The sequence below is a fragment of the Vigna radiata genome, chromosome 6 (assembly GCF_000741045.1).
Source record: "Vigna radiata var. radiata cultivar VC1973A chromosome 6, Vradiata_ver6, whole genome shotgun sequence".
Lineage (NCBI taxonomy): Eukaryota > Viridiplantae > Streptophyta > Magnoliopsida > Fabales > Fabaceae > Vigna > Vigna radiata.
The window spans coordinates 36,662,914-36,687,284 of NC_028356.1; the positions used below are offsets into that span (position 1 = coordinate 36,662,914).

The 24,371-nt window shown below is 32.7% G+C and overlaps 5 protein-coding genes across 5 annotated transcripts; 3 read left to right on the forward strand and 2 right to left on the reverse strand.

The window, feature by feature from the left end:
* Positions 1 to 4,169, reverse strand: LOC106764654 (probable alpha-amylase 2). The gene is made up of 13 exons (XM_014648970.2): positions 3,811 to 4,169; positions 3,690 to 3,732; positions 3,565 to 3,595; positions 3,338 to 3,375; positions 2,903 to 3,029; positions 2,563 to 2,789; positions 2,332 to 2,477; positions 2,125 to 2,237; positions 1,649 to 1,737; positions 1,396 to 1,518; positions 1,059 to 1,094; positions 485 to 583; positions 1 to 398 (listed from the first exon to the last, which is right to left on the reverse strand). Exons 2-13 carry the CDS (start codon positions 3,702 to 3,704, stop codon positions 207 to 209), a joined length of 1,236 nt encoding a protein of 411 aa, XP_014504456.1. The 5' UTR covers positions 3,705 to 3,732; positions 3,811 to 4,169; the 3' UTR covers positions 1 to 206.
* A 1,950-nt stretch (positions 4,170 to 6,119) lies between these two features.
* On the forward strand, positions 6,120 to 7,261 carry LOC106764656 (glutathione S-transferase). The gene is made up of 2 exons (XM_014648972.2): positions 6,120 to 6,459; positions 6,530 to 7,261. The coding sequence occupies exons 1-2, from the start codon at positions 6,252 to 6,254 to the stop codon at positions 6,979 to 6,981; spliced, it is 660 nt and encodes a 219-aa protein (XP_014504458.1). The 5' UTR covers positions 6,120 to 6,251; the 3' UTR covers positions 6,982 to 7,261.
* Positions 7,262 to 9,276: 2,015 nt separating this feature from the next.
* On the reverse strand, positions 9,277 to 10,843 carry LOC106764655 (24-methylenesterol C-methyltransferase 2). The gene has a single exon (XM_014648971.2). The coding sequence runs from the start codon at positions 10,643 to 10,645 to the stop codon at positions 9,572 to 9,574; it is 1,074 nt and encodes a 357-aa protein (XP_014504457.1). The 5' UTR covers positions 10,646 to 10,843; the 3' UTR covers positions 9,277 to 9,571.
* Positions 10,844 to 12,303: 1,460 nt separating this feature from the next.
* On the forward strand, positions 12,304 to 13,203 carry LOC106763856 (thioredoxin-like protein CDSP32, chloroplastic). Its single transcript, NM_001317282.1, is given in 1 exon segment — positions 12,304 to 13,203. A coding segment is annotated over 1 exon segment (900 nt).
* Positions 13,204 to 16,096: 2,893 nt separating this feature from the next.
* LOC106765355 (general transcription factor IIH subunit 4) lies at positions 16,097 to 21,720 on the forward strand. Its single transcript, XM_014649937.2, has 15 exons — positions 16,097 to 16,602; positions 16,987 to 17,154; positions 17,751 to 17,819; positions 18,134 to 18,227; positions 18,429 to 18,529; positions 18,642 to 18,687; positions 18,771 to 18,830; positions 18,909 to 18,977; positions 19,158 to 19,241; positions 19,356 to 19,439; positions 19,919 to 20,004; positions 20,255 to 20,345; positions 21,070 to 21,150; positions 21,231 to 21,305; positions 21,391 to 21,720. Exons 1-15 carry the CDS (start codon positions 16,490 to 16,492, stop codon positions 21,523 to 21,525), a joined length of 1,356 nt encoding a protein of 451 aa, XP_014505423.1. The 5' UTR covers positions 16,097 to 16,489; the 3' UTR covers positions 21,526 to 21,720.
* The last annotated feature ends 2,651 nt before the right edge of the window (positions 21,721 to 24,371 follow it).

The following is a 24,371-nucleotide window of genomic DNA, read 5'->3' on the forward strand; positions in this document are numbered from 1 at the left end:
TTATAGGTACCCGTATAAATTTATCATTATTCACTTGTTTTATACATATGACATAATCAGAGCTGCTTATTTTTTGTTTTTACATATATTACATAAATAAAGCAGCTATTGACATAGTTTGATAATAAAAATACTGAGAAAAGGCTATTAATCATAATTTGAAGGAGTAAAGCTTCCATTTAGGAAGACTAGAAGTACTTAATTTCCTATTTATGCCACACTGCGTAATTGTGGCCAGAAGTTGATAGTGTCCATTCCCTCCCAGAGGGACACCATGAACCATATCCAATTTTCATGCATAATTTTTCGCCGATGATTGCAGAGTAGAGGTCGTGTTTGGCCTCCACAATCCTCACGGGTGATCTACTTTGAATACCATGACGCTTTCGAATGTCAATCTACAGTTTCAATGTAAATGTGTTACTTATCTTCCTTTGTAAAACAAAAGAAATGGCTAGTTTTCTAATACTGTTATTTTATATACCAATTTCACAATCTGGTCCCGAATTGAGTTGCCCCAGTCATAAAAGTGATCGTAAAATACTGTTGGTATTCCAGGATGAGTCAATATATACGCGTATCCCTGTCATAAAACAGAAGAGTTTAAATCTAACTATTCTAGATATATGAATTTGTTTAAAACATGTTTTGTTAGTGTATAACTCCAATTCACATCAACTTGTTTCAAAACAATCTAATAATAAGAAAGAAGGCATAAAGGCATTTCCATGGATTTGTGGAGTTCAACGACTCTAGTTCAAAATCTGACTATTACTTTTTAAGAAGAGAATATTTGAGTAACAAGGTGCATTGTGCAGTTTTGAATGATAAGGAGAACTGCATCCATTTGGATATTCTTTTGCAAAAAAAGAAACAACATGCTTCAAATTTTACTAAATTTTTCCCTTTCTGTTGTCTGACGAAAAAACAGATAAATAACTTTTTGGAATGTCAAGTGTAGCAATAGAAAAACAAACAAATTCATAATGAAGAAATAAACGGTCAAACTATTTCCATAATGACAATACTATATACTAATGCAATGCCAAAAACAATACCTCCATAATATGGTCTTTTGGGAATGGCCAATGACCCTGCACATAGTGAAGAACAAGTTATAAGATGTACTAGAACAAAATTTTGTTTTTCTTTCGTTACTTTACTCACTTTTCATCATTCAATTTATAGATAAGTCTTGAGTTTAGCCTTCAGATAACATAATTCTTAATAGAAACACCAATAATTAAGAGTTAAGCATCATAAAAGAATTCAATTAAGACTGATATCTTTAGGTGAGAGTCCATGGCTTAATGTCACTTGACACGTTAAGCTGTCTCTCAATAATTTTGAAGAAGTATATCTAGTGTAAAAATGTAACTAACAAATGAGTTCTACCTGTGTTGAACCTGTGTCATGATTATCAATAAATGTGACAGATCTTGATGACCACCACCCCATCACACCGGGTGGCTTTCCTTGAGCATCACGCAATCGCCAAAACTCTCCCCTCACAGCTTCCTACAAATTAAAACCAAAACATCAATTGTTGTGTGTGATTAGTGTATTATAATTGATAAATTTGATTTTGCAGAAACTAATTTATTCAATGTATAAAAAGATACGAGATTAATTCAGTTATATGGTATACCTGAAGAATTCCTTTGGTTGTAAAATCAAATGCAGTTGAAAGTTGTCCTGTACCATCTATCCAATTAACTATACGTTGTCTATGACCATCTGTGAATCATGAAAAAGTAAGTAATAAGCTCAAGATTGATTCATAACAAAATCCAAAAAGCAAATATGGATATTAGTTAATCTGACAACAGTATACATAAAATAAAAAGGATGACTAGTAAAATGGCCAATATTTAGTTGATATTATTTATTTAATTTTCGAAGAAGCACTTGTACTGTAGAAACCAGGGAAGATACAACTACTTCTCAACTGTTTTAGTGATGTCTTGAAATGGCTCAATGCTACCAACATTCTGCTTTGTATATGCAGCATATAGAGATTTGAGAGCTTTTGTTTTGAAGAATTTGTGTATTTGAAGTACAACATATCCAAATTTTAAAAAATTCATAACTAAATCAAAATTATTTTCAGTTCAATAAATATACCTTGATTATAGTCTAAAGAAGAACCCTTATAGTTACAAGTATCCCAGTACTCTCCAACAGAAAACAAAGGTTTTGCTCCCTCGATGTATTCCCTCACGAATTTTGCTGAAAACCTATATAGACAACTCATATAAAAGATATATAACATGATAAAGAAAATAAAATCATTGAAAATCCAATACTCTAGTGTCATAGAATATGTCTTACCCCTTTGCAAAATCAAATCGAAAATCTTGAAAACCTACATCATGGCGCAACCAGCGAAGCCAGTTAATGATATCTTTTCTCACAAAGTCCTGAGTATGGTCAATGTTAGGAAATCCTTGAAAAACAGCACCAGTGCTTCGATTTCCCTGAAATAAACAAGACCAAGTAGACCTTTAGAATCAAAATCTAACCAAAAAATATATATATTAGAACAGAAATTACTTATCTTACCAGTCCTCCAGTACATGATGTTACTGCACGTTCATCCCATGCTAAAGGAATTCCATCAAAACGATTATATATTCCTCCACGTCCTTGAGTGGTGCCAGTGCGATGATTGATAACTATGTCAGCCATTGCTCTGACTCTATATTGTTTCATTTTCTGAAGCAAAGCTCTTAGCTGACGTTCAGAACCATATTTAGTATTGAGAGAGTAGAGATTCTGTGGAGTGTAACCTGATTTAGAGAAAAAGTTAGAAGAATGTGACATTATGTGGTAGGAGGTTTGAAGAAAAAGATAAAACCATCACTGTCACATTAAAAATTGTATGTGTGGTTAGTGATGTAACCTTCAGGCGAAAATGAATGATATGGTGGTGGCAACCACACTGATGTAAATCCAGATTTAGCAATGTCAGGAACTTTAGTTTCCAAGTTATTCCACCAATTGTATTTGTGAGACTCCCAGTTGAATCCCTACAAAAAAAATGTATAATGTTAATTTAGTCCGTCCATGTTCTTCACAGTAACAAATAATACGTTTTATTTTGTGCAGACAGTATTAGTTTCCTAAGATAATCAAGTTTTACGATTAAATAACAGTGTTGGATCACACAAACATGAAAGAAGAAATAAGGAACTGAGAGAGCAAGGAAGAATTTATTTTTGAAATAACATTAGTATGACATGATCTATGCTGCTCATAGTCTCGAAGGTTGTTTTCAAGTATAGACAGGGAACTAAGCAAATAATATAAAGTGTAGAGCAGAGTGATTAAAATTTACCTGAAGAAGTATTTCTTTTCCATCACGTAAAACTGCAGCTGGTCACATGCAGAAAGAAGGATGAATTAGATAAACTGAGTACTAAAACATCATCTCCATAGATGAAGACAAGTCCTCTAATCAGAAGAAGGCATTGAATATTGAAGCACAGAAAATGCCATGATCTGTCAAAAGCACATTTGTTGAAACAGTGTAGTTAATGAGGTATATGAGGAGAGAAAGCATACCTAGATCAGTTTGTTGATTGGTTTGTTCTTGCTGGTAAGAAGAAAGAAATAAAGAAATGAGATAGAGAGAAATATAATGAGAGAAGAAAGCTAGAGAGAAAAGAATGGTATAGCATAGAAGGAACCTTCAAGTAGCCCATGTTAGGATTGTTGGATCAAGGAATTGACCTGCAGGAAGAGTAAGGAAGAATCGATTATTGAGAGAGAAAATAGAAATGAGAAGAAGAAGAGAAGAAAGGAACGTACAAGAGAAGAGAAGATTGATCTGAAGGGAAGAGGGAATGAGGCATTGGTATTAGTAGGGAAGGAAAAAGGGATAAAAAAATCAGTGGAATTAGAATCAGAGATGACATTAGCAGGGAATTTGGAAAGTGAGGATAAAGGGGAATCTGCTTTTGAGGCAAAATTCATATTCAATGTGCACCCAATTGGCGGAATAGAAAGGCATGGGAAATTCAACGCTAGCATTTCATTTCAACAAGTTTCAATTATTTCTAGAGCCGTCTCTTCTCCGCTTCAATCTACACAGCTTAGATCGCAAGCTACAACCACCACCAATCAATTAATATACGCTTCTGAAAATGATTTCTCAAACCCTGCATTGCTTTCTCTTCTTCTTCTACCACCAACACCACCACACAACTTATTCTACTCAAAAATTAACTGAATCTGTTTTTTTTTTTTTTTTTTTTTTTTACATTTTCATACAATGCACAATACCCTCTAATCAGAATCCATGTTTAATGATTAAAATAAAATAAAATAAAATAAAAAACAGAGCCTCGTGTAGAAAGTCCGAAAAAGGCAGAAGCAGTAGCTCTGATTTGCAGAAAGTCCAAAAAATCTAGAAACAGAGCCTCGTGTCCTGTTTTAAGAAGTTGAAAACCCGTTAACGGAATCTGGGGGTAAGAGTTTGCCAAAACAGGACAAGGTGTTAAGTTTATTTTATTTTGTCACTATTATCAGATAAAAACAAACTTAAGAAAATGAGATTTATCTCATTCACATGATGTCCTCTTTTAAACTATCAACTTACAGGGCTACATGACGTCAAAATAAGCCTTTCAGGTTGGACAGCCTTGTGACTAGTCTCCTTCATCTTTAGCTTCCACTCTGTTATACCTGTTCATTTCATTTCATAAAGTAAAACTGTTAAACATGACACTATTCTATGTTACCTACAATTGTTCTTACAACATATTCAAATATTTCTTATCTATTTTCCTCACTTTTTAATGGTACTCCTGCTTCCTTCTTTATCTCTTACCTTCTACCAGTTTCTTTCTTATGTTGTTCTGCACATATATGATTTATTGCATGTGCATACTTGATTGAATAGAATATCATTAATGTCACATGTGTCACCGTAACCCGTATAAGATCAACACAAAAATAGGTCTTAAAATGTAATATTATGGTTCATGAAAAATATTATATCTCATGAGAGTAAACTGATATTTTTAATATTAATAATGTAATTTTGTTACTTTTTTCCAAAATCAACTTTTTTAATTTTATTTTTACTCTTTTTATTTTTAAACAATAGTGAATATATAATCTCACAATTATATGATTTTTGAAAGTTTTTCTTTTGGTGAGAAAAATAAAATATATGAAGTAATGTAAACACGGACTATATATATATATATATATTCAAATGGCATCTGAAAAGGTTAATTTATGTGATGAGCAATAATCTAAGAATAAATCCTTTTGGTAAGATGCGGTAATACTTTTCAAGAAAAAGCTTTAAAGAATCACTTTTTTCTTAACACTTGTATGAAACAGAGAAAAAGAAAAAAGAAAATCATGTTGGGTATTGCTTTTAATTTTATGCTTTGGGTTGGGAATAAAATGGAATAACAAGAATAAAAGATAAATAGGATTAATAAAATGTATAGTTTAGATGAATAAAAATGAAAACAGTAAAAGTGAAGATTTTTCATTTCAAGTATTTGGACAAATTTAAAAGCAGAAGAAACTAAGTACATTGAACGAAGAATATTTGTTACGTTATTTAAGGGATTATTTTTCTCTTATTATTAAAAAAATATTATTTATGAAAAATATGATATATAAAAAATTTTAATTTTGTTAAAAAACGATGTGATATGGAACCAATTTCCATGCCTAAAGGGAAAAGGAAGCTATTTCTCCACGTTGTACCTAAAACATTTGTCATTGCCTTCTGTTATTCAAAGATAAACTAAAAAATGGGTTAGACTAGAACAAAAAAAGTGTGAGAAAAAATAAATACAAGTCAAGTATTTTTTATTAAGAAAAATAGTGAAAAAGATAAGGAAAGGGATAGAGAAATTAATGAGAAAATAAAAAATATTATCATGAATGGATAAATTTCTAAATTATATTTTCATATAAACTAAAACTGGCAAACAAGCATCAAGACTCTACTTAAACAAGAGATTGAATAGAAATAAAAAAAAAAAAAAGTAGATAATATTGTTTAAAGAAAGAAAGAAGTTATTTAAATTAATTTATTTGATTGGATAAAGAAAATGAAACATTGACTATTAGGAGTGTGGATGAGATAGGATAAGACTGAAGAAAAAGATAAAGCAAAGCTGCACAAGTAACTGTTCCTTCCTTCCTTTCTTTCTTTCTTTGTTTCTTCCTTCACTCACATTCACACACTCCACTCTCCCTCAACCTAGCAAGCAAAGCAAGACATGGCGGCGCCGACAGTGAAGGTGTACGGTCCACCCATGTCTACTGCCGTGTCGAGAGTCTTGGCCTGTCTGTTGGAGAAAGACGTGAACTTCCAACTCCTTCCCGTTAACATGTCGAAAGGGGAACACAGAACCCCTGAATTCCTCAAGCTTCACCCTTTCGGACAAGTACCTGCATTTCAAGACGCCGACAACATTTCCCTTTTTGGTATGTTCGCTTACCTTCCCAAAGCTCTCACCTTTCATTACTTGTAAATCTAACATCAAATTCAAATCAGAGTCCAGAGCGATATGCCGCTACGTATGCGACAAATACGGGGACAAAGGGAACAAGGATCTCTACGGAAGCAACCCTCTGGCCAAGGCCTCCATAGATCAATGGCTGGAGGCAGAAGGTCAGAACTTCAACCCACCTTCCTCCACTCTGGTCTTCCAGCTTGCATTCGCGCCCCGAATGAAGATCAAGCAAGACGAGGGTGCCATCAAGCAGAGCAAAGAAAAGCTGGCGAAGGTGCTGGATGTGTACGAGAAGAGGCTCGGAGTGAGCCGGTTCTTGGCTGGGGATGAGTTCTCTCTCGCCGATCTTTCCCATCTTCCGAACGCCCACTATCTGCTCGCCGCCCCCGACGCTGCTCCTCTCTTCACTTCTCCCAACGTCGCCAGGTGGTGGGACGAGATCTCCTCTCGCGACTCCTGGAAGAAAGTCGTTGACTTGCAGCGAGGTGCCTGAGTTTGTTCGAAATTTTAAGTTGATTTCCTTAAAATGTAAGGTAGATCTGGTTTAAGGTGGTTGTTTTTAGTTGTAGCGGTGTTGTTTTCTGACATTGTCATCTCCGATGATAGTTGTGTAATTTTGAAGGATAAGCGGATAAAGTTTTGCAGGGTTTGGGTAGGTTTTGTCTTCACAAGCAAGTGAATTCAAACGTCGAAATAATAACTGAAATGTTGACATTTCCAACTTCCAAGTTCATCGTCACTTCAATTCAATTTTCTCCTGTTTTCCTGCTTTAGCCACTCCCAACTACCCATAGATAACAACATAGGACCTTCACCTTACCAAACTTGAGGAAATGGCTACCAGTTACTACTAATCATATCTTAAAAGTGTTTGGAAAATAAAACCATCACTTTTAATTTTAATAAAAGAAAATTAAGTTCATTAATGATTTTTAAAATATTTTAAGATCTCTAAACTAATGATACTACTTTTACATATCTTTGAACTATCTTAGACCTTGTTCAAATGAATTTGAGGGAAATGAATTTGAGGGAGAGTAATTGAGAGTGAATTTGAGAGGATTTGAAAATAATTTTTTTTTGTGTTTATTTGAATGAATTTGGAGATAAACGAGAGGGAATTTGGAATTAAAATTTGTAAGAATTAGTGTAAGATTTAATTTATGTAATAGATTAAAAAAAATTACTTCCAAATTCACTTTCGATTACCTTCAAATTCACTCAAATAAATAAAAAAGAAAAATTATCTTCAAATCCACTTAATTATTTTCCCTCAAATTTACTCAAATGAACAAGGCCTTAATTCTTTTAATTTTTTTAAAATGTTTGGCTAAATTATTGTAATGATTCTTATTGTTACGGTGGAAGTATGTTAATTTGGTTTTCGTTTTTTAATTTTGTATATATCAAATTGTGTTCTAAATTCGTTAATATTTATTAATTACGTCTTTTCTTTTTACAATCTTTAAATCATAATAGTTAACGATGATGGTTTAGACATGAATTTGAATTCTGTTGTCATAAAATCATAATACTTCATCTTAAAGTATGTGCAAAAGAGGCAGGCTTACTAGTAAGTAGTAAAGTTAAGGTCATTTATCATAGTGTAATTTTACATTCTTATTAATAAAATGGATAAAAAATTCAAAAATTATAAAACTTGATGTGGGTTGTAGGTTATTGGCGGGTTGACCCGTCTTGTGACCTTGTGCAGGCTGAAAAGCCCAGTGGGTTCGACTCCTTTGAGTTGATGGATCTAACATGTAACTCAACTTTCCTTTTTTCATGGCACAGGCTAACCTAGGCTGTTTCTTCCTGCACCTCTACATATTTTTTACTGTATCTCCACATCCTTTTTAAAATTTCAAAACTATTTTTTGCAATTTAAAAAACCCTACTGACTCATGTAGTGGGATTTTCAAGGTCAGACCATAGAAGTCCATTACGAGTCAAAACAAAGTAAGAGACTTTTTTTCTAAATTTGTCTTAAATTCATCTCAACAAAAATTAGTTCCCACAATGTAAAAAGTTTGTCAAATGAAAAGACTAAATAATTTACACAAAATCGCAACTCTTGAGACATTTTTTATAATGTAACTTTTAAGAGAAAAATAATTATGTTCTTATGTCATTCATTTTTTAAATGTCAATTTTTTTTCTCACATCAATTAGCATACTTCGTGTACTTTTTCAGCATAAAAATATTAAACAAAGTAATAGTAAAAAACAGTGAAATCAAATTCTCTTCCCAGAATACCTCATATTCCAAATATGTCAAAAACAAGCTAAGGCCCAAACCTGGAAGCCCATTTACAGAACATAGGATGAAATACTTAGGAAGGTTAAATGCAAATAATAATTAAAATAAAGGTGATCAAAATCATTCATACACTCAAGTGTCGGAACAGAGTTAAATTTTGAAATGAAAAAGAAGTAAAATCTTCCAAATACTCCAATTCAAAATGCGTTAAAGTTTCATAATTACCTCTTTCTTTATCCGACTAAAGAACTCATAACAGAGGGAGAATAAATTAGTTCAGCATTAGCTGTACACTTTAAGAGTATCCAACATATAAAACTTTACAAATTAGTAAACTAATGATTGAAGAAATATTAAATAAGTATGTAGTCACAGTGATTATCTGGCACTTTACAAAGCCGAAGGGAATTGCATTATCCATGGCTGTATTTTTTTTGTTTTGTGGAGTCAGAAACAATACGAGTAATGAGAAATAGAAGGATAGATCCAAGCGCAACGTGACTAAAAGCTAGCAACAGACGTAAATGATAAACACAAGAGGGCTCAAGATTCTGATTCTGATCCACCATGCATGGCACGCGCAGATTCACCTTACTTTACATCTCACCGCAGTACGTGATCTAAAATATTTTAAAATAAGAAAAAGGGATTCCTGGATCCGTGAGATTTCAGGATGAATTGGGCACTATACACAGACTGAGGGCTATCCAACAAAAAATTACCTTTGAAAACCAAATTGCATGCATGCAGCAGTCGAACATGGAATTAAAAGCAATTACAGTAGGAAAAGGAAAGGAAAAAGAAAAAAAAGGAAATCAATTCATCAGGTGGAGATGGGTTTTCGGCAGAGAATCATGTGCATGGGGGAGAATATTCCGGTATCACCACCACGAGTGAGGTGGTCGGCGGTCTGGAAGAGCATCTGATGAACGTCCAGGGTACCTTTGGGGGCAATTCCTATGGCGGAGAGAACAGAAATGAGAAGGTGGTTCCGCCAGTAGGCGATCCGACCCATCTTCAACCGGGTCCACCAAGGGTGAGATGGTGGGAGAGCGAGATCGCGCTCCTCCACCACCTCAAACCCAACCCTACGCGCGCTCTCCGCGATGTCAGCGTAGCTCCTCAGACCAGGCAGAGCGTCCCCTCTCTCGATCCCCTCAATGGTCTCCACGTGTTCCGCCTCCGACCCTCTGAATTTGTCAGTGGTCACCCACTCGTACGACACGTACAGCGCCCCTGGCTTCAGAACGCGAAACACTTGCGCGTACACTTCGTCCAGCTTCGGCGCGTGGCAGGTCGCTTCGATGGAGTAGGCGCCGTCGAAGCTGTCGTCCGGGAAGGGCATGTGGAGGAAGTTGCCGCACACCACCTCGCAGAGGGAATCCAGCCGTGCTTTCTTGTTGTGGAACCTCGCCCGCTGGACCTGGTACTCGTTGATGGTGATGCCCACCACGTTGGCGCCTGAGTGAGCTGCGATGGCCCGCATGGGCCCTCCTACGCCGCAGCCCACGTCGATTATCCGCTGGCCGGGACGGGCCTGGATGAGATCCGCGGCCATCTGTTCGTGGAGGCGCGTGGCCTCGGCGTGGGACTTGCCAGGAACGGAGGGAGAGAAGTGGAAGGATTGGCCCCAACCCCATTCGTAGATGTCGGTTACGAGATTGTAGAATGTGTCGACGAAGTCCGGCACTTTCTCGGCCGTTTCGATCTCCTTGGGCCGCAGGAAGAAGGACCAGTACTGCTTGTATTTGTCTTGAACTTTCTCCGCCGAGATGGAGCCGCCGGATATGGCGGTAGCATGTTTCCCCTTCTGCTCGGCGGAACCCAGGATGCAGATGAACCAGTAAAGACCGGCGGCGAGGAGCGGGGCGGTCCAGAGGAGGGACAGTGAGTCCATTTTGGGTTGGTTTATGTTGTATTGTGATGTGTTGTGTTTGGTTTTATAGAGAACATTCCTCCACTGAGTTGTGGTGAGTGTGTGGTTGGCTGGCTGCTGCTCACTCCATGTGTGTCGCGCGTGAATCTCGGCTCCCTACTCTCTAGCCTACTACTACTTTCTTCCTTATTTTAATTTTGATTATCGTTTCGAAGACTTAGCCAGACACAAACTCTCTTATTCTTACCCTATCATTTCTCTTCCTTTTTTTGTCATTATTCCCGACCATAGACTTTAATACCAGTATGTAAAGAGTACTTTGGAAATCAATATAGTCATCATTTCATAATTAAAAATTATTTTAATACATGATTTTCTATTTATATTTTTGTAACCTCAATTTATTAAGAAAGATTAATCATGATGTGGAGTTTACCCAAAATTTATACTGTATTATTAAAATTTATTTTATAAAAGAAATAACTATCATTTGATAATTCTCATAATCAATACAACAAAAAGTCTCCCGCCATCAATGGTAGTAATCCTCCTTCGAATTTGTGACAGACGTCACATCATATATTTAAATTTTTGTTTTCCAAAAGTATTACTTTTATCTTAACTATGAAAATTTTGTTAATTGTGGGATAATTACATCTTCATGCATAAATTTATTTATTTTCCACTCCAAATAAAATTTAATCTACTCAAAAAGTATATTGTATTATTCAAAATTATTTTATGTCACAATGTCAAACAATATAGAATAACATCATACTAAATATATTTTTGGTCATTAATTTGATTATATAAGACAAAGTCGTATTAACCAAGACATCTCAACCTGAATAACAACACACGATAACCTCGGTTAAAAACACAAATTAAAATTATACATGATTAACAAGGAAATTATGTCAAAATCTTAAAAATAACCCAACCAAATAAAAATTATAAAACTACTATAAATAATATCTTTCAAAAATAATTATTACGTATTCATTTTATCATTTATTATTATCATCTTACACGTATATCTCTATTGGTAGTTGGAATGTTTCATTTGAATTTATACTTGGGAAACATTTTTAACTAATATACATATCGAACAACTTGATATTTGGAAGAAAAACTTGATACTTGGAAGAAGATATTTCAAATTGAAAAAAGAGTGCCCAAGAATAATTCTTCTAAATTCCGTCTAAGATATATTTCGGGTTGTAAAAACCTTATTATTACATATAAATAAAATTATCATAAGTTAATACATAAATTATTAATGAATGTGAATATGGGAGTGATTTTATGCAACGAATCCAAAAAAGTGGTTGATTGGAGAAATAAGTCCATATAAATTGTTTAAATGAAAAATAATGAAAGATATAATGATGGTCTTAATATCTAGGAAGCTAACTTTGAACAGCAACATGGCACACAAACTTAATCCCATTAATATGGACCAGAATAAATTGAAAAAAAAATAAAAAGAAAAGAAAAGAAGAAGAAGAAAGTAAGAAGGAGAAGACAGGTGTCAATATTATAGACCACATGTAAAGGAAGGGGATATGAGATTTTTGTTCAGTGCCATTCTTCGTAATCTCTTTCCTTTTCCTTTTTTACATCTATCTTCCTTCTTCATTCTGCATTCTGCATTTTTCATTCTTCGTTCAACAGTAGTCATGGCTACACTCACCAACAATTTACTATTCAAATCCCCCGTCTCTCTTTTCCCACACCCAAAGCTTCTTCCTCTTCTTTCTCATGCCTCTACTCTACCTTTTCTACCTAAAATTTCCTCCTCACGGATATCATCCACCCCCAACTATAATCGGACACCGTTAATCCCCAGAGCCACGGCGGCTCCAGGCGCCAAGAAAGCAGAAAAGAAAGAGAGAGTTCAGCGGGTCCACAGCATCCAGGAGTTTGATTCGGCGCTCGAGTCCGCCAAAGAGAGGCTGGTGGTGGTGGAGTACGCGGCCAGCGACAGCGAGGAGAGCAGCCAGATATACCCTTTCATGGTGGAGCTGAGCCGCAGCTGCAGCGACGTGGAGTTTATCCTGGTAATGGGGGACGAGTCGGCTCAAACAAAGGAGCTCTTGAAGAGAGAGAAGGTGGAGAATGTGCCTCACTTCAGCTTCTACAAGAGCAGGGAGAAGATCCACGAAGAGGAAGGCATCGGTCCAGACATGCTGGTGGGTGATGTGCTGTACTACGGGGACAGCCACTCGGCGGTGGAGCAGCTGCACAGCGTGGAGGACGTTCAGAAGCTTATAGAGGATCACAAGGTGGACCACAAGCTCATCGTGCTGGATGTGGGACTAAAGCATTGTGGACCCTGCGTGAAGGTTTATCCCACGGTGGTTAAGCTGTCCAGGCAAATGGACTCGGTGGTGTTCGCGCGGATGAACGGCGACGAGAACGAAAGTTGCATGCAGTTCTTGAGGGACATGGAAGTAGTACAGGTCCCCACTTTTCTCTTCATCAGAGACGGCAACATCGAGGGCAGATACGTCGGTTCCGGCAAAGGGGAGCTAATCGGCGAAATTCTCAGGTACCAGGGTGTACGTGTCACTTATTAATTCTAATTTCTCAATCATTCAGTACACATGTAATCCATGCTCAGCTATCTATGTTATGAAGTTCATTTCAAGAGACATATTCGTCGTATATACATCAGAGAAAGAAAAGTGCTTTATATATATATATATTTGTGTTGCATTGCAGAGTGATGGAACCATTCCAGAAATTATTTTATTCAAATAATTAGACACTGATAAATTTGATATTTTAATTTGAAGTTTTAAGCAAAAGAAAAAATTGTAATGATTTAATCCCCACGACTAATTTTAATAAAGTATACTGGGCTGGATGGGCCTGATTGAGGTTTGACATGACTAGTTCTGTTCAGGGTTGGGCTATGTTGGGCCTGTATTATGAAGGGTTGATTTTGATTAGATTTATTTTTAGGGTTTTGAAAATTTGCAAGTTGTTTGGTGTGTGACATGTGACTCTCAAAAACATAAGAAGACATGAGATTCAGATCACAGATTTTTCCTTCTTCATTTGTAGCACGTAGCGACAACCCATATTCGCTGTCATTGTCGCTCATAGATCCCAAACTTTTAACAAACTAATTATTTTTCTATATTTCAGGACTCAACATAAATTAATTTCTTCTTTTTTTAATTAAATAAAACATCTATACTTGTTTTAAATTGCTCATATCCACCATTTGGGTTAATAAAGAACTTAATATATCACAAATCTAATCCAAGTGCACCCAATTATTATGAACACTATAACAATTTTCCTATTTAAATTCACTTATAATTGTTTATTTGACCTATATGGAGATTATATTATTTTATAAGTTTATTGAATTGATGTTTATTATGTTGAGTTAAATGATTTCGGATCAAATATATGGAATAATATCTTGAGAGTCAATTTATGATTTGTAAAATCATGTAAATTAGATTAAAACAGTAAATACTAAGAAATTAGTAAATATGTTTGCATGTCTACACAATTATTAATAACGGTTTCTTAATACTTTATCTTTCTTGTGTTTATTTTGTGATTTTTTTAATCATAATTATATTTAATAAATAAGCAAATAATAAAAGAAGTTAAAAGATTGCTCTAGATAAACCTTTCTTCGGAAGAAACCTAAATTATATTTTCAGTTATATGTATATATATAACCCATAAACATCTTTATTCCATATATAGGTTATATCACATACCTTTTCATTGGTAAATAAAATGAAAAACCGTATAAAACTCTCCAATAAACATTGTGTGATTGAAATTATTATCTATTAAAAACTGTTAAGAAATTGTTTTTCTATTAATTATATTTGTATTTAAGAAAAATGTTTCAAGTTTTATGACATACATGTTATGATAAATTAAAATAAAATTACTATATCCAATAAATATTTTGTATTTGATACTAAACAACATGTGGTATGATTCGGGTTGCTTAGACGATTTTTTTTCATAAACAATTACAGAAAAATAAAGAAATAAATCACATTTTTTATAAGCTCGACTTAGTTTATGTATTTCTAGAAATTCTCTTATGTAACATATCGATATTGTTATTTTTAAGTTATATATAACTTAATTTTAATTTACACAAAACTTTCGATTATTTTCTTCTTTTATTAAAACTTGCGGAAAAACTTGTTACAAACTTACCTGAATAACTTATTCTAGACATTTTGTTAAATCTACAGTTTGGAAATATCTTAATTGAAATTATTTTAATTCTAAAATATGCTTGTTGCACAATAGTGTTTGCATTTGAATTTTGATTTTCGTTTGTTATTAAAGAGTGTAAACAGCATATCCAAAGTTAAAATTAGGTTGAATATTTTTTCGTAAACTTTTTTTCAAATGTTATTAATTTTTATAATATATGTACAATTTAATTCTTTTCTACAACACTATCTACATTGTTAGTTATCGGTATATTAACAATGTATGTCACTTATCAATTGGGTGAGCTTTTTTAAATTTTTTAAAAAACTTAATATATATATATATATATATATATATATATATATTCTTAATTTAAAAAAATTGTCTATATGTAAAATCAATATTTATATATCATATATGAGTGTCATGTGGTAATGTTAGTGTCATATGTCAACACAATGTTAATATCATGTGTTAAGTCAGTATCAATGTCACGTGTTATTGATAGTGTGACATGTCAATATCATTATCATATGTCAGTGTTTTTTATTTAATTCAATTCCAATTTTCGTTATATTTATTCAACTTAGTCTCAAAATTTTTTTAATTTTGTTCAACTGTATCTCAAATTTGAAATCCTATATGCTTTTTAGATGTGATGTGGAAGTATACACTGGGTTCTAAAATCTGGCAACTACATCCCTGAAAAAAATTAACCAGATCTGTTGTTCTAGTTTACATCATATTCTTTCAAGTTTTTTAATCCAGTTAATTCTTCCAAATTATGTTATCTAGTTTGTTATTATGAAAAGGGTAAAGTGGGAAAAAAGAAAAAGTTTAGAAGTGCATTGAAAAATAACGTGGGTGCAGAAAGAAGGAAGTCCTCTATTTAAAATGAGGGTCCAAATTTAGAATAAGGTGTGGTCCAAACTACAATAGTTAGAAGAAGAAATTACAGTCATACAAGCATAATCTAATTCTAACAAAAAATGCAATTTTCTTATATTTCTAATAAAAACTTAGAGTTTTTTCTTGTTCTATATAAACATTCATATTTCTTATATTTGTAAGTGTCATTTATCCCCTTATTATATTTAAGAGTGACATATTTATTAAAATATAAATAAAATTAATGTTTTAAATTATAAAAAATAAATATTATTTAATTTATTTTTCAATATAAAGTCTCATAGAATATGCTTATTTTCCATGTTGAAATTTAAAAAACATATAAACATATACATATATACATAAGCAATATTATAACCTGACCTAAATATCATAAACCTAATCAATTTGAGCTGATCATAGTTAATTGGTTCGAGCATTTTTTTCCCCTTAACAAAGATTGACGTATACCTTAGTGGAAGAGCTCAGATGGTTAGCAAGTGACCAGAAGTGGCGACGCGGAGGATCTCCGGCAAGTCGTGGATGACGGAGAAGTCGAGCGACTGGGCGAAGAGTCTCTTTATGCTCCACCACTCTGTCAAGTTGTGGATCCTTCAATTTCACTCTGCAAAGTGTCTCTTTATGCTCCACCGGTATGGAACTAAGCAAGGCTTGTGACGGGTTTTCGTAAAGTTGCTTGAGTTCTGGATAAACACCCCTTTAATCAGAATCCGATTAAAGAGAAAGAAAGGCGGTGGTGTTCGAATCACAATGCCGGAGGTTAGGATTATTGCCAAAAATTTCATGGACATGGTGGCTTCCATGCCCGCCATGAAGCTGGATAAACTTTATGAAAATGGATTCATCTGTGAGGCTATTCTCAGGTCATTTTTTTTTCTAGCTTTCTTTTTTTATCAGTTTCAGTAGTTATTTTGGGTGAAAAGTTTCCTTTTGCTCTATTCTTTTGGTAAACCAGTTTAAGAAATGTCGCAAACTGAGGGAAAAGATTATGCATCTTTGTTTGCCTCAGTAACAGATTCTTACCCGTTCACCCTCTCTTCATATGGTGCTTAGTTTTAACTACTTTTGACCTTTATGGAATGCAAATGACCACCAACTCGATAACTTGATGGTTCCTTAACTATTGTGGAATTAGGTTGGATTCTCATTTTAGCTACAAGTGCAGAGTTAAGTGAGTTAGAAAAGTGGCATTTAGTGTCATGAATATGAGTTTGTGACTGTAAATAGTATATATCTTCAAATATCAGGTCTCTTCCGCCTCTTGCGAAGAAATACGTCATACAGATGCTACAAATTGATGTACCAGTGGCAGCTAAATTGTTGGAGGAGTGGGTGCTTCCGGATGGACTTTCAAAGCACAGAGTAGCCATTGATAGACTGGTTCAGTTGAGAGTTTTCCTTGAAGCTGTTGACAGGTACATATTTATTAACCGATGAAACGTTCTGTTTTTTTTTGTTTTTTTTTTTCATTTTTTGTGAAAATGAGAGCACACATTTGAGCTTCTGAATGGTTTGAACTCATTCAGTTAATTTCAAATAACAATTGGAGGAATGTCTGCCGTTATTGTGAAGGATGCACACCTTTTTTGCTTCTTGCAATGTGTTTAAGGGTCTTTGTGATTATATCATATTTTATTTATGGCATGATGTAGTTCAATGGAAAATAGTGCTTATCTGATTTGCATGCTCCATGACATGCATGATATTTGTTTTCTTTCTCCTTTGTTTCTTTCAGAACACAAGTGTAAAGTCACAATCGCTTTACAACAAAAGGCGTTTAATACTTAGCACTGCTCACTTAAGTCTATTGTTTTTTTTTTTTTTCTTTTTCCGACAAGCAAGAGGAATACATATCAATTACGTAGGTTGTTTCTCTGGATTGTATATATTCTTCTTCTTCTCTGTGTGTCTTAGCGTCTAGCTATGTTTCCATAGTCAGGGTTGTCACTTTTAAAACATTCGAGCCTTGCCTTATCCAATTTACTTCAGGAAGTTTTTCACCTTCTGGCAGGAAGAATGAAAAGACATACAAAGTTAATCCAACATATCAGAGAAGTCTCCAAAAGCTTTTAGTACAAGGGTGAGTGATACATATTTTCCCTTCCTTTTCTGTTCTTGAACCATGGTACAAGTTAGCTTGTCTCTCACTGCTATGATGAGGATGTGATATACAAAATTGTTTATTTGAGGCGTATGATAAAACTATTCTACTTTAGGCATATATGGGTTGGTTAACCTCTAGACAGTTGATGGTCTCTCCATGACATTAAACGGCCAGAGTCACTCTTCCTTTCTGAATTTTCAAGATGAGCGATGCAATTGTTAATATGTAGACTGCACTACATATTCTTTTTATTTTAGCTGGTAATATTTCCATGTGATTAAATATGGCAGTGGAACTTTGCCAAGGGAATCAATGCCTTCCAATATTACTGTGAGGCTTCCAACCTTAGAAAATCTCGAGGCTTATGCTCTAGAGCAATGGGAGGTACAATACTCGATCTTATCATTCCACTTTTTTTTCTTTTTTCTTTTTTCTTTTTTTGATAAAACCTCTGCATGTATGTCTTTTATGCTTAAGACTAGTTGCTACATAAGTTACTTAAGTTGTTATTCAATATGCAGTATCTTATATTTTGACTGAAAGTAATCCTAAACTCATCTGTGACTTCGTTTTGTGATGAACTAGTGTTTCTTATTGCAACTTATAAGCCCAAGTCAGGTTGATAAGCCTTTAAATATTAGCTCTTCTTTGATGAAACTTTTCCAGAGACGTCTCCTTAGTCACAGGTTTTGTTCCCTTTGTAGTAATACTTCTCATTTGTAGCCTTTTCCTGAATTTGTATGTGGGTGTTGCAAACTGTATCTCGTGTTTAATGTCATTTCCTCGTGTGCAATACAGAGACAAAGAAGCTCCAAAACTAACTGAAAGTGGTTTCCAGTTTTTGGTATGCATCAAATGATTTATAAACCAATTGAACTTCTGTAATGCTTTTCCTAAATATAAAAATTGTTTCCTTTGGTATTACAGCTGATGGATACAAATGCACAGCTTTGGTATATCATCAGAGAATATATCTCTAATTCTGAGGTAGCTCTAAATTTTTTTGTTCAATAATATTTTTGCAATCTGCTTTGTACGTGCTCTCTTCATCCACATTTGGTGCAGGAGAGAGGTGTTGATGCAGCTGACTTGATCTCATTCATGCTGGAACTTAGCTTTCATGTCATCGGGGAGGTAAGACATTATCATTCCCTGATGAGAGTTTTATTACATAAAAAAAGCTTATAATATTATGGTATTCCATATTATTTTTCTTTTTTGTTCCTTTTTCTTTGGTGATGTTTACTGAAACTGCATTTTTCATGTAACTGGAATGCAATGTGACTTTGACACTTGATATTTTCATTGCATCAGGCATATAGTATAAACACATTGACTGATTTTCAGAGGAGCATAATTAATGACCTGGCAGACCTTGGACTGGTCAAACTTCAGCAGGTTATAATATTTCTGTGCTCATTTTTAGAGCTGATGAGGTTCATGATGATTGTAATTGTATGTTTATTCATCAGAGTTTGTCTCCCTTTCCTTCTTATTGTGATAACTTTATAGGGAAGGAAAGGAAGTTGGTTTATACCTACAAAATTGGCAACCAATCTTTCAATGAGCTTGGCTGATTCATCGTCTAGAAAACAGGTTTGTTATTGGTTTCAGAATGATTTATTTGATGGAAAATTTAGCTTTTTTTAGGAAACTCGTTCACAGATGTGCTGAACAGTGGAGAATGCTCTATAGCATCAATGTATTTGTCCCAGCTGCATTTTTTCCTCTGTGCCTTGTTCACATAGGGAGGTTTACTCTTTTTTGGCATAATCTTTTTTCCTCTGTGCCTTGTTCATATATGTGGGTATACTTTTTCTGTTATTGTTGTTTAGGTGTTTTGGTTGCTTCATCTCAATCATTCCAAACATGCACATACTCATGTTCTTCAGAGTTTTCAAGTTTTACTGGATTTCACGTGGGAGATATCTTGAATTGTTCAAGAATCTTTTGTTGGCTTTAATGAATGGTTCCTTTTCTTCTATAGTGACAATATATAATGCTCTTTTAAAGATGTTCTCCGTACAGATTTATGAATATTAATGCAAAATGTCGTTCTATTTAATTTGTTTCAGGGATTTGTGGTTGTGGAAACAAATTTTAGAGTTTATGCTTACTCGACTTCTAAGTTACATTGTGAGATATTGCGGCTATTCTCAAGGTATGCCACCAAATACTTTGTAAAATGTTATATTTTGAAACTTTTGTCAAATAGACCTCTAATCTTTTCTTACTTTTCCCTTCCATTTTTGCCTTAAAACCAGAAGTTGTTCTTCCTGGACGCTATTTTTTGAATACCTTTAACGTTTCTGATACTATTTTTATATGAAACCATTATTAGCTATTAATTGTTGAGCTGCCTATTTCAACGAAATATTATTGCTTATTATCATTACGGGTGATGTATCCAGGGTAGAGTATCAACTTCCAAATCTTATTGTTGGAGCTATTACAAAAGAAAGCTTGTATAATGCTTTTGAAAATGGCATTACAGCAGATCAGGTAAGCATTATAAAATAGAAATTTTATGCTGTAATATTTGTTTTTAAAATATGATACTCGGTTTCTGCATGTAGATGGTAATGCTATAATTCTTGCTATGCTTTTTGTTTGGAATAAGAGGTCTAATACTGAAGTTTATTCTTGAAAGAATAGGAAGATAGCAAACCCAACTGATCCAGAGTCATTTAGTTGGCAGTTACACGAGTCTGTTAGGTACTTGGGAATTGATTTCTATAAATAGAAGTGTAGTAGATACTACACAGGTAGTTTTTGGGAAAGCTCATTGTGACAATTCTCACTAGTCAACAATAATAACAAATTTCTTTTTCTCTTTCTCTACTTCTGAGTAAAGTGTGAATTCTTTTATTTTGCACACTATAACAGTTTTAGTTTTGCCTGTTTGCTCCCTTAACATTGTTTTCAGTATTGTGAAAAAAGCCTTTAAATAAGTAGTTCTTCAGCAAGAACTTACCAAGGTCGTCAATTTTAACTATGATATGCGGGGACCAGTCTCAACCTTAACATTCACTTGAATGACCTACATTGATGAATATATGCATTTATTTACTATATTTTACACTTCCTCACATGCTTGTAGTTGTTGTAGTCACTATCACTGAAGATTTTGGTATCCTTTTACTATCTTTCTTGGTTAGTCTTTAAACATTGAAAGTTTACAATGAGCAATCTCTTACACAGACAACCATTTGCATTGATGTCACAGATAGTCACTTTCCTTCAGCAAAATGCTCATCCTCGTGTTGCAGAGAGAATACCATCGGTGCCTGAAAATGTCACAGATCAGGTTTTGTATCTTAGTATCATGACTTTGCAAGTGTAATGTTTGCTTTCATTTTCTGACATGTAGCATCGTGATGGCAACAGATTAGGCTGTGGGAAGCAGATCTAAACAGAGTTGAGATGACAGATGCATATTACTACGATGAGTTCCCTTCCAGAGTAAGCAACTTGGCATCATTGATTTGAGTTTTTGTCTTAAAAACATGGCCTTGTGTGTGACAATTTGTGTATGATTTGTGAGCAGGATGTATTTGAAGGTGCATGTGACTGTGCCAGAGAATGGAATGGTTTGTTGTGGGAAGATTCAAAGAAAATGCATATGGTGGTTAAGACTGAGGTACATCCATACGTACGAGATTATTTACGCCGCCAAAAGTAGCAACAAAGGCAACACCACCATCAACATGCAATGGAAAAACCTTTGCAAAATCTTCATTATTTTGTTTCATAATTTTCTCCCTTTTAGAATTAAAAAGGAAATAGATGATCTTTAATTCAAATCCATGTAATGTAAATGTTTCAGTACTGTTAATAATTTGTTTATTGGTATCAATGCTTATTTATTAAGTATTAATTCGTTATGTACAATAGTAATTATTGTTCGCATTTGTACGTTTTCACTTTCAAAGTCACTAACATCAAAAAGGTTACAATGACTTCCAACTTGCATCCATATTTAGTAAAAAACTCTACACTTTGGTGACTATTATAAATTGCATTCATAAAATTTTCAATTCAATATATATATATATATATATATATATATATATATATATATATATATATATATATATATATATTATCTTAATTAATAAAGAATTATGTTTAAGTGAGTTCGAATATTTAATACATTGTTTTCAAAGTAATTAACTAAATGCGACATCTAGAACTAAGAACACTTTGTGTTTAATATAATTGATTATCTAATCACTTAATAGAGTGCGTTATATTTAAATTGATTTTATTTAACGAATTACATCATATGAAATGTTTACGAATATCATATATTATTATGCATAATAGAATACGATATGAAATATATATTTACATACAACTACTTTTGATTTTAAGTAATTTAATTCCTAAAAATATTAATAAAATAAAATAAAATGTGTTCTATAGTTAAATGTCTATAAGATTGAAAGTTTAAATTTTATTAGAAGAGTTAATACTTAAGTATACTTAAGTGTAATTATTGTAAAAAACCAGACCTTACACAAGAAAATAAAAATGGTTTAACATTCACCCAAAACAATTATACCCACTAAACAACCATTATAATAATATATTAATATTTAAAATTAAAAGATAAAATAAATTTAACTAAAATATTAATTTCTTAAGTTGTTGTTTCACCTTTAATCACCTCTCTACACAAAACCACATAAAATAGTTAAATGTTTTCATATTGTAAAACCAGATTTTGCTTTGCTACAACATATTCTTTTATGAAAAAATTATTTTAAAACATTTTTTAAATAATAATATACATATAATTTTTTCATTAATGTATTACTTATTTATTTATTATAATGACGTAATTTAATGTAAAAAGGACCGTACTATGTTAAAATGTTATAAAAAAAATGTATTAACATATAATTTCCTATTTTACTTAACACATTACAGCTTTATAAATATTCCAGATATTTTTCTGCACACTTTAATAATTACATTAAAAAAAATTATATATGTTATATATTCATAATGAATTTTAGTTGTTATATAATTTATATCTTTAAAAATATTTGAAAATATTTAACTTATAAATAACGTTTTTTACCAATGTCTATAAAACTTATAAGTGACTTTTGATTTTAATTCCCTTTGTTTAATAGTATTGTGATACAATGTCAACATGTAGCACCTGAAAAATCCTTGCAATAATCGTTATTTATTTATTTATCTTAAAATAGTTATCAAATATTAAAATAGTGACTTCAAATTTTTAAGAATTGAAAATCGAAGAAAAACATTGTACGATTACCAAAACCAAAATTTACATATTTTACATATATTATAGATTGTCATTTCAAATTTTCTATGAATGAAAATTTTAAAAAGTATGGGAAAAAAACAAACAAAAACTTTAAAACATATTTAAGTCATTTGAAAAATTCACTACTGAATTTAATACTTCATTTTCTTTATCAAAATTAAATTTCACGGCACCTTATGTAAAACACATGTAATTGTAATTTGTATTACTCTGGGAGAAATTGGAAAGAAGATGAAAAACTTATGACCTTTTCATGTCTGCATGTACATTTCTTTAGCAACATATGCAGTGCAAACAATACAAGAAGATGATTTGGTCTTTATATATTTCTATTGACTTTTATTTAAAAAATGTCATGTTTCAAAATTTTAAAACTTTTAAAATAAAATAAAATTTAAACTTTTACACATGACAAACTTATATAGTATTTTTAATCATATTAAATCCAGTTTGAGAAAAAAAATATTAAATATTTTAAACATAAAATATTAGATATGTTTTTCATTCTTAATTTCTACTGAAAATTAAAATTAGTTTTTTTTTTCAAAATTTTGAACTAATTTAGTGTTTCATATTTAGAAGTATATAAATTTAATTATTTTAACCAATTTTTTCTGAATTTAAGATTTTAAATGTAATTCTCAATTAACATTAAAAAAATGTTTTAAACAATTTTAATCACTTAAATAATATTATAAAATACGTTTGAAATTTTAAATAAACTTAATAAAATTTATTAAAAAAATTAAATACATATATTTTTTTAGAATTAAAAAATTAAATTAAATCAAAATTTTGAAAAAAAAAACTAATTTCAATTTTCATTCAAAAGTTAAAGGATAAAAAACACATTTAACACTTAAATAAAAAAAATATAAAAAAAACTAAATAGTAACCAAAATAATAATTAAATCTAAAATTAATAATGTTTGATAGAGGATTTGACAAGCTAAACATTTGTCCAACAATCAAACCTAGCAACAAACGATATAATAGGAGAAAAGCCTCTCTTTAAAAGGTTGAAAAGTCCTTCGTATGGAATTTTAAATTCAGGGTTTTGAACTTCTTCATCTTCTTCAATCACTGCTTTCCAGTAAACTCTGACTCCATTTCGATAGATGGGTTCCTTCAGCTTCACGTAACGTATTCCAAGTTCCTTCAATGGTAACGATGGTGTATTCCATGGACGCAATTGTATCAAATCCTTCAACTCAATCAGTTTTGGT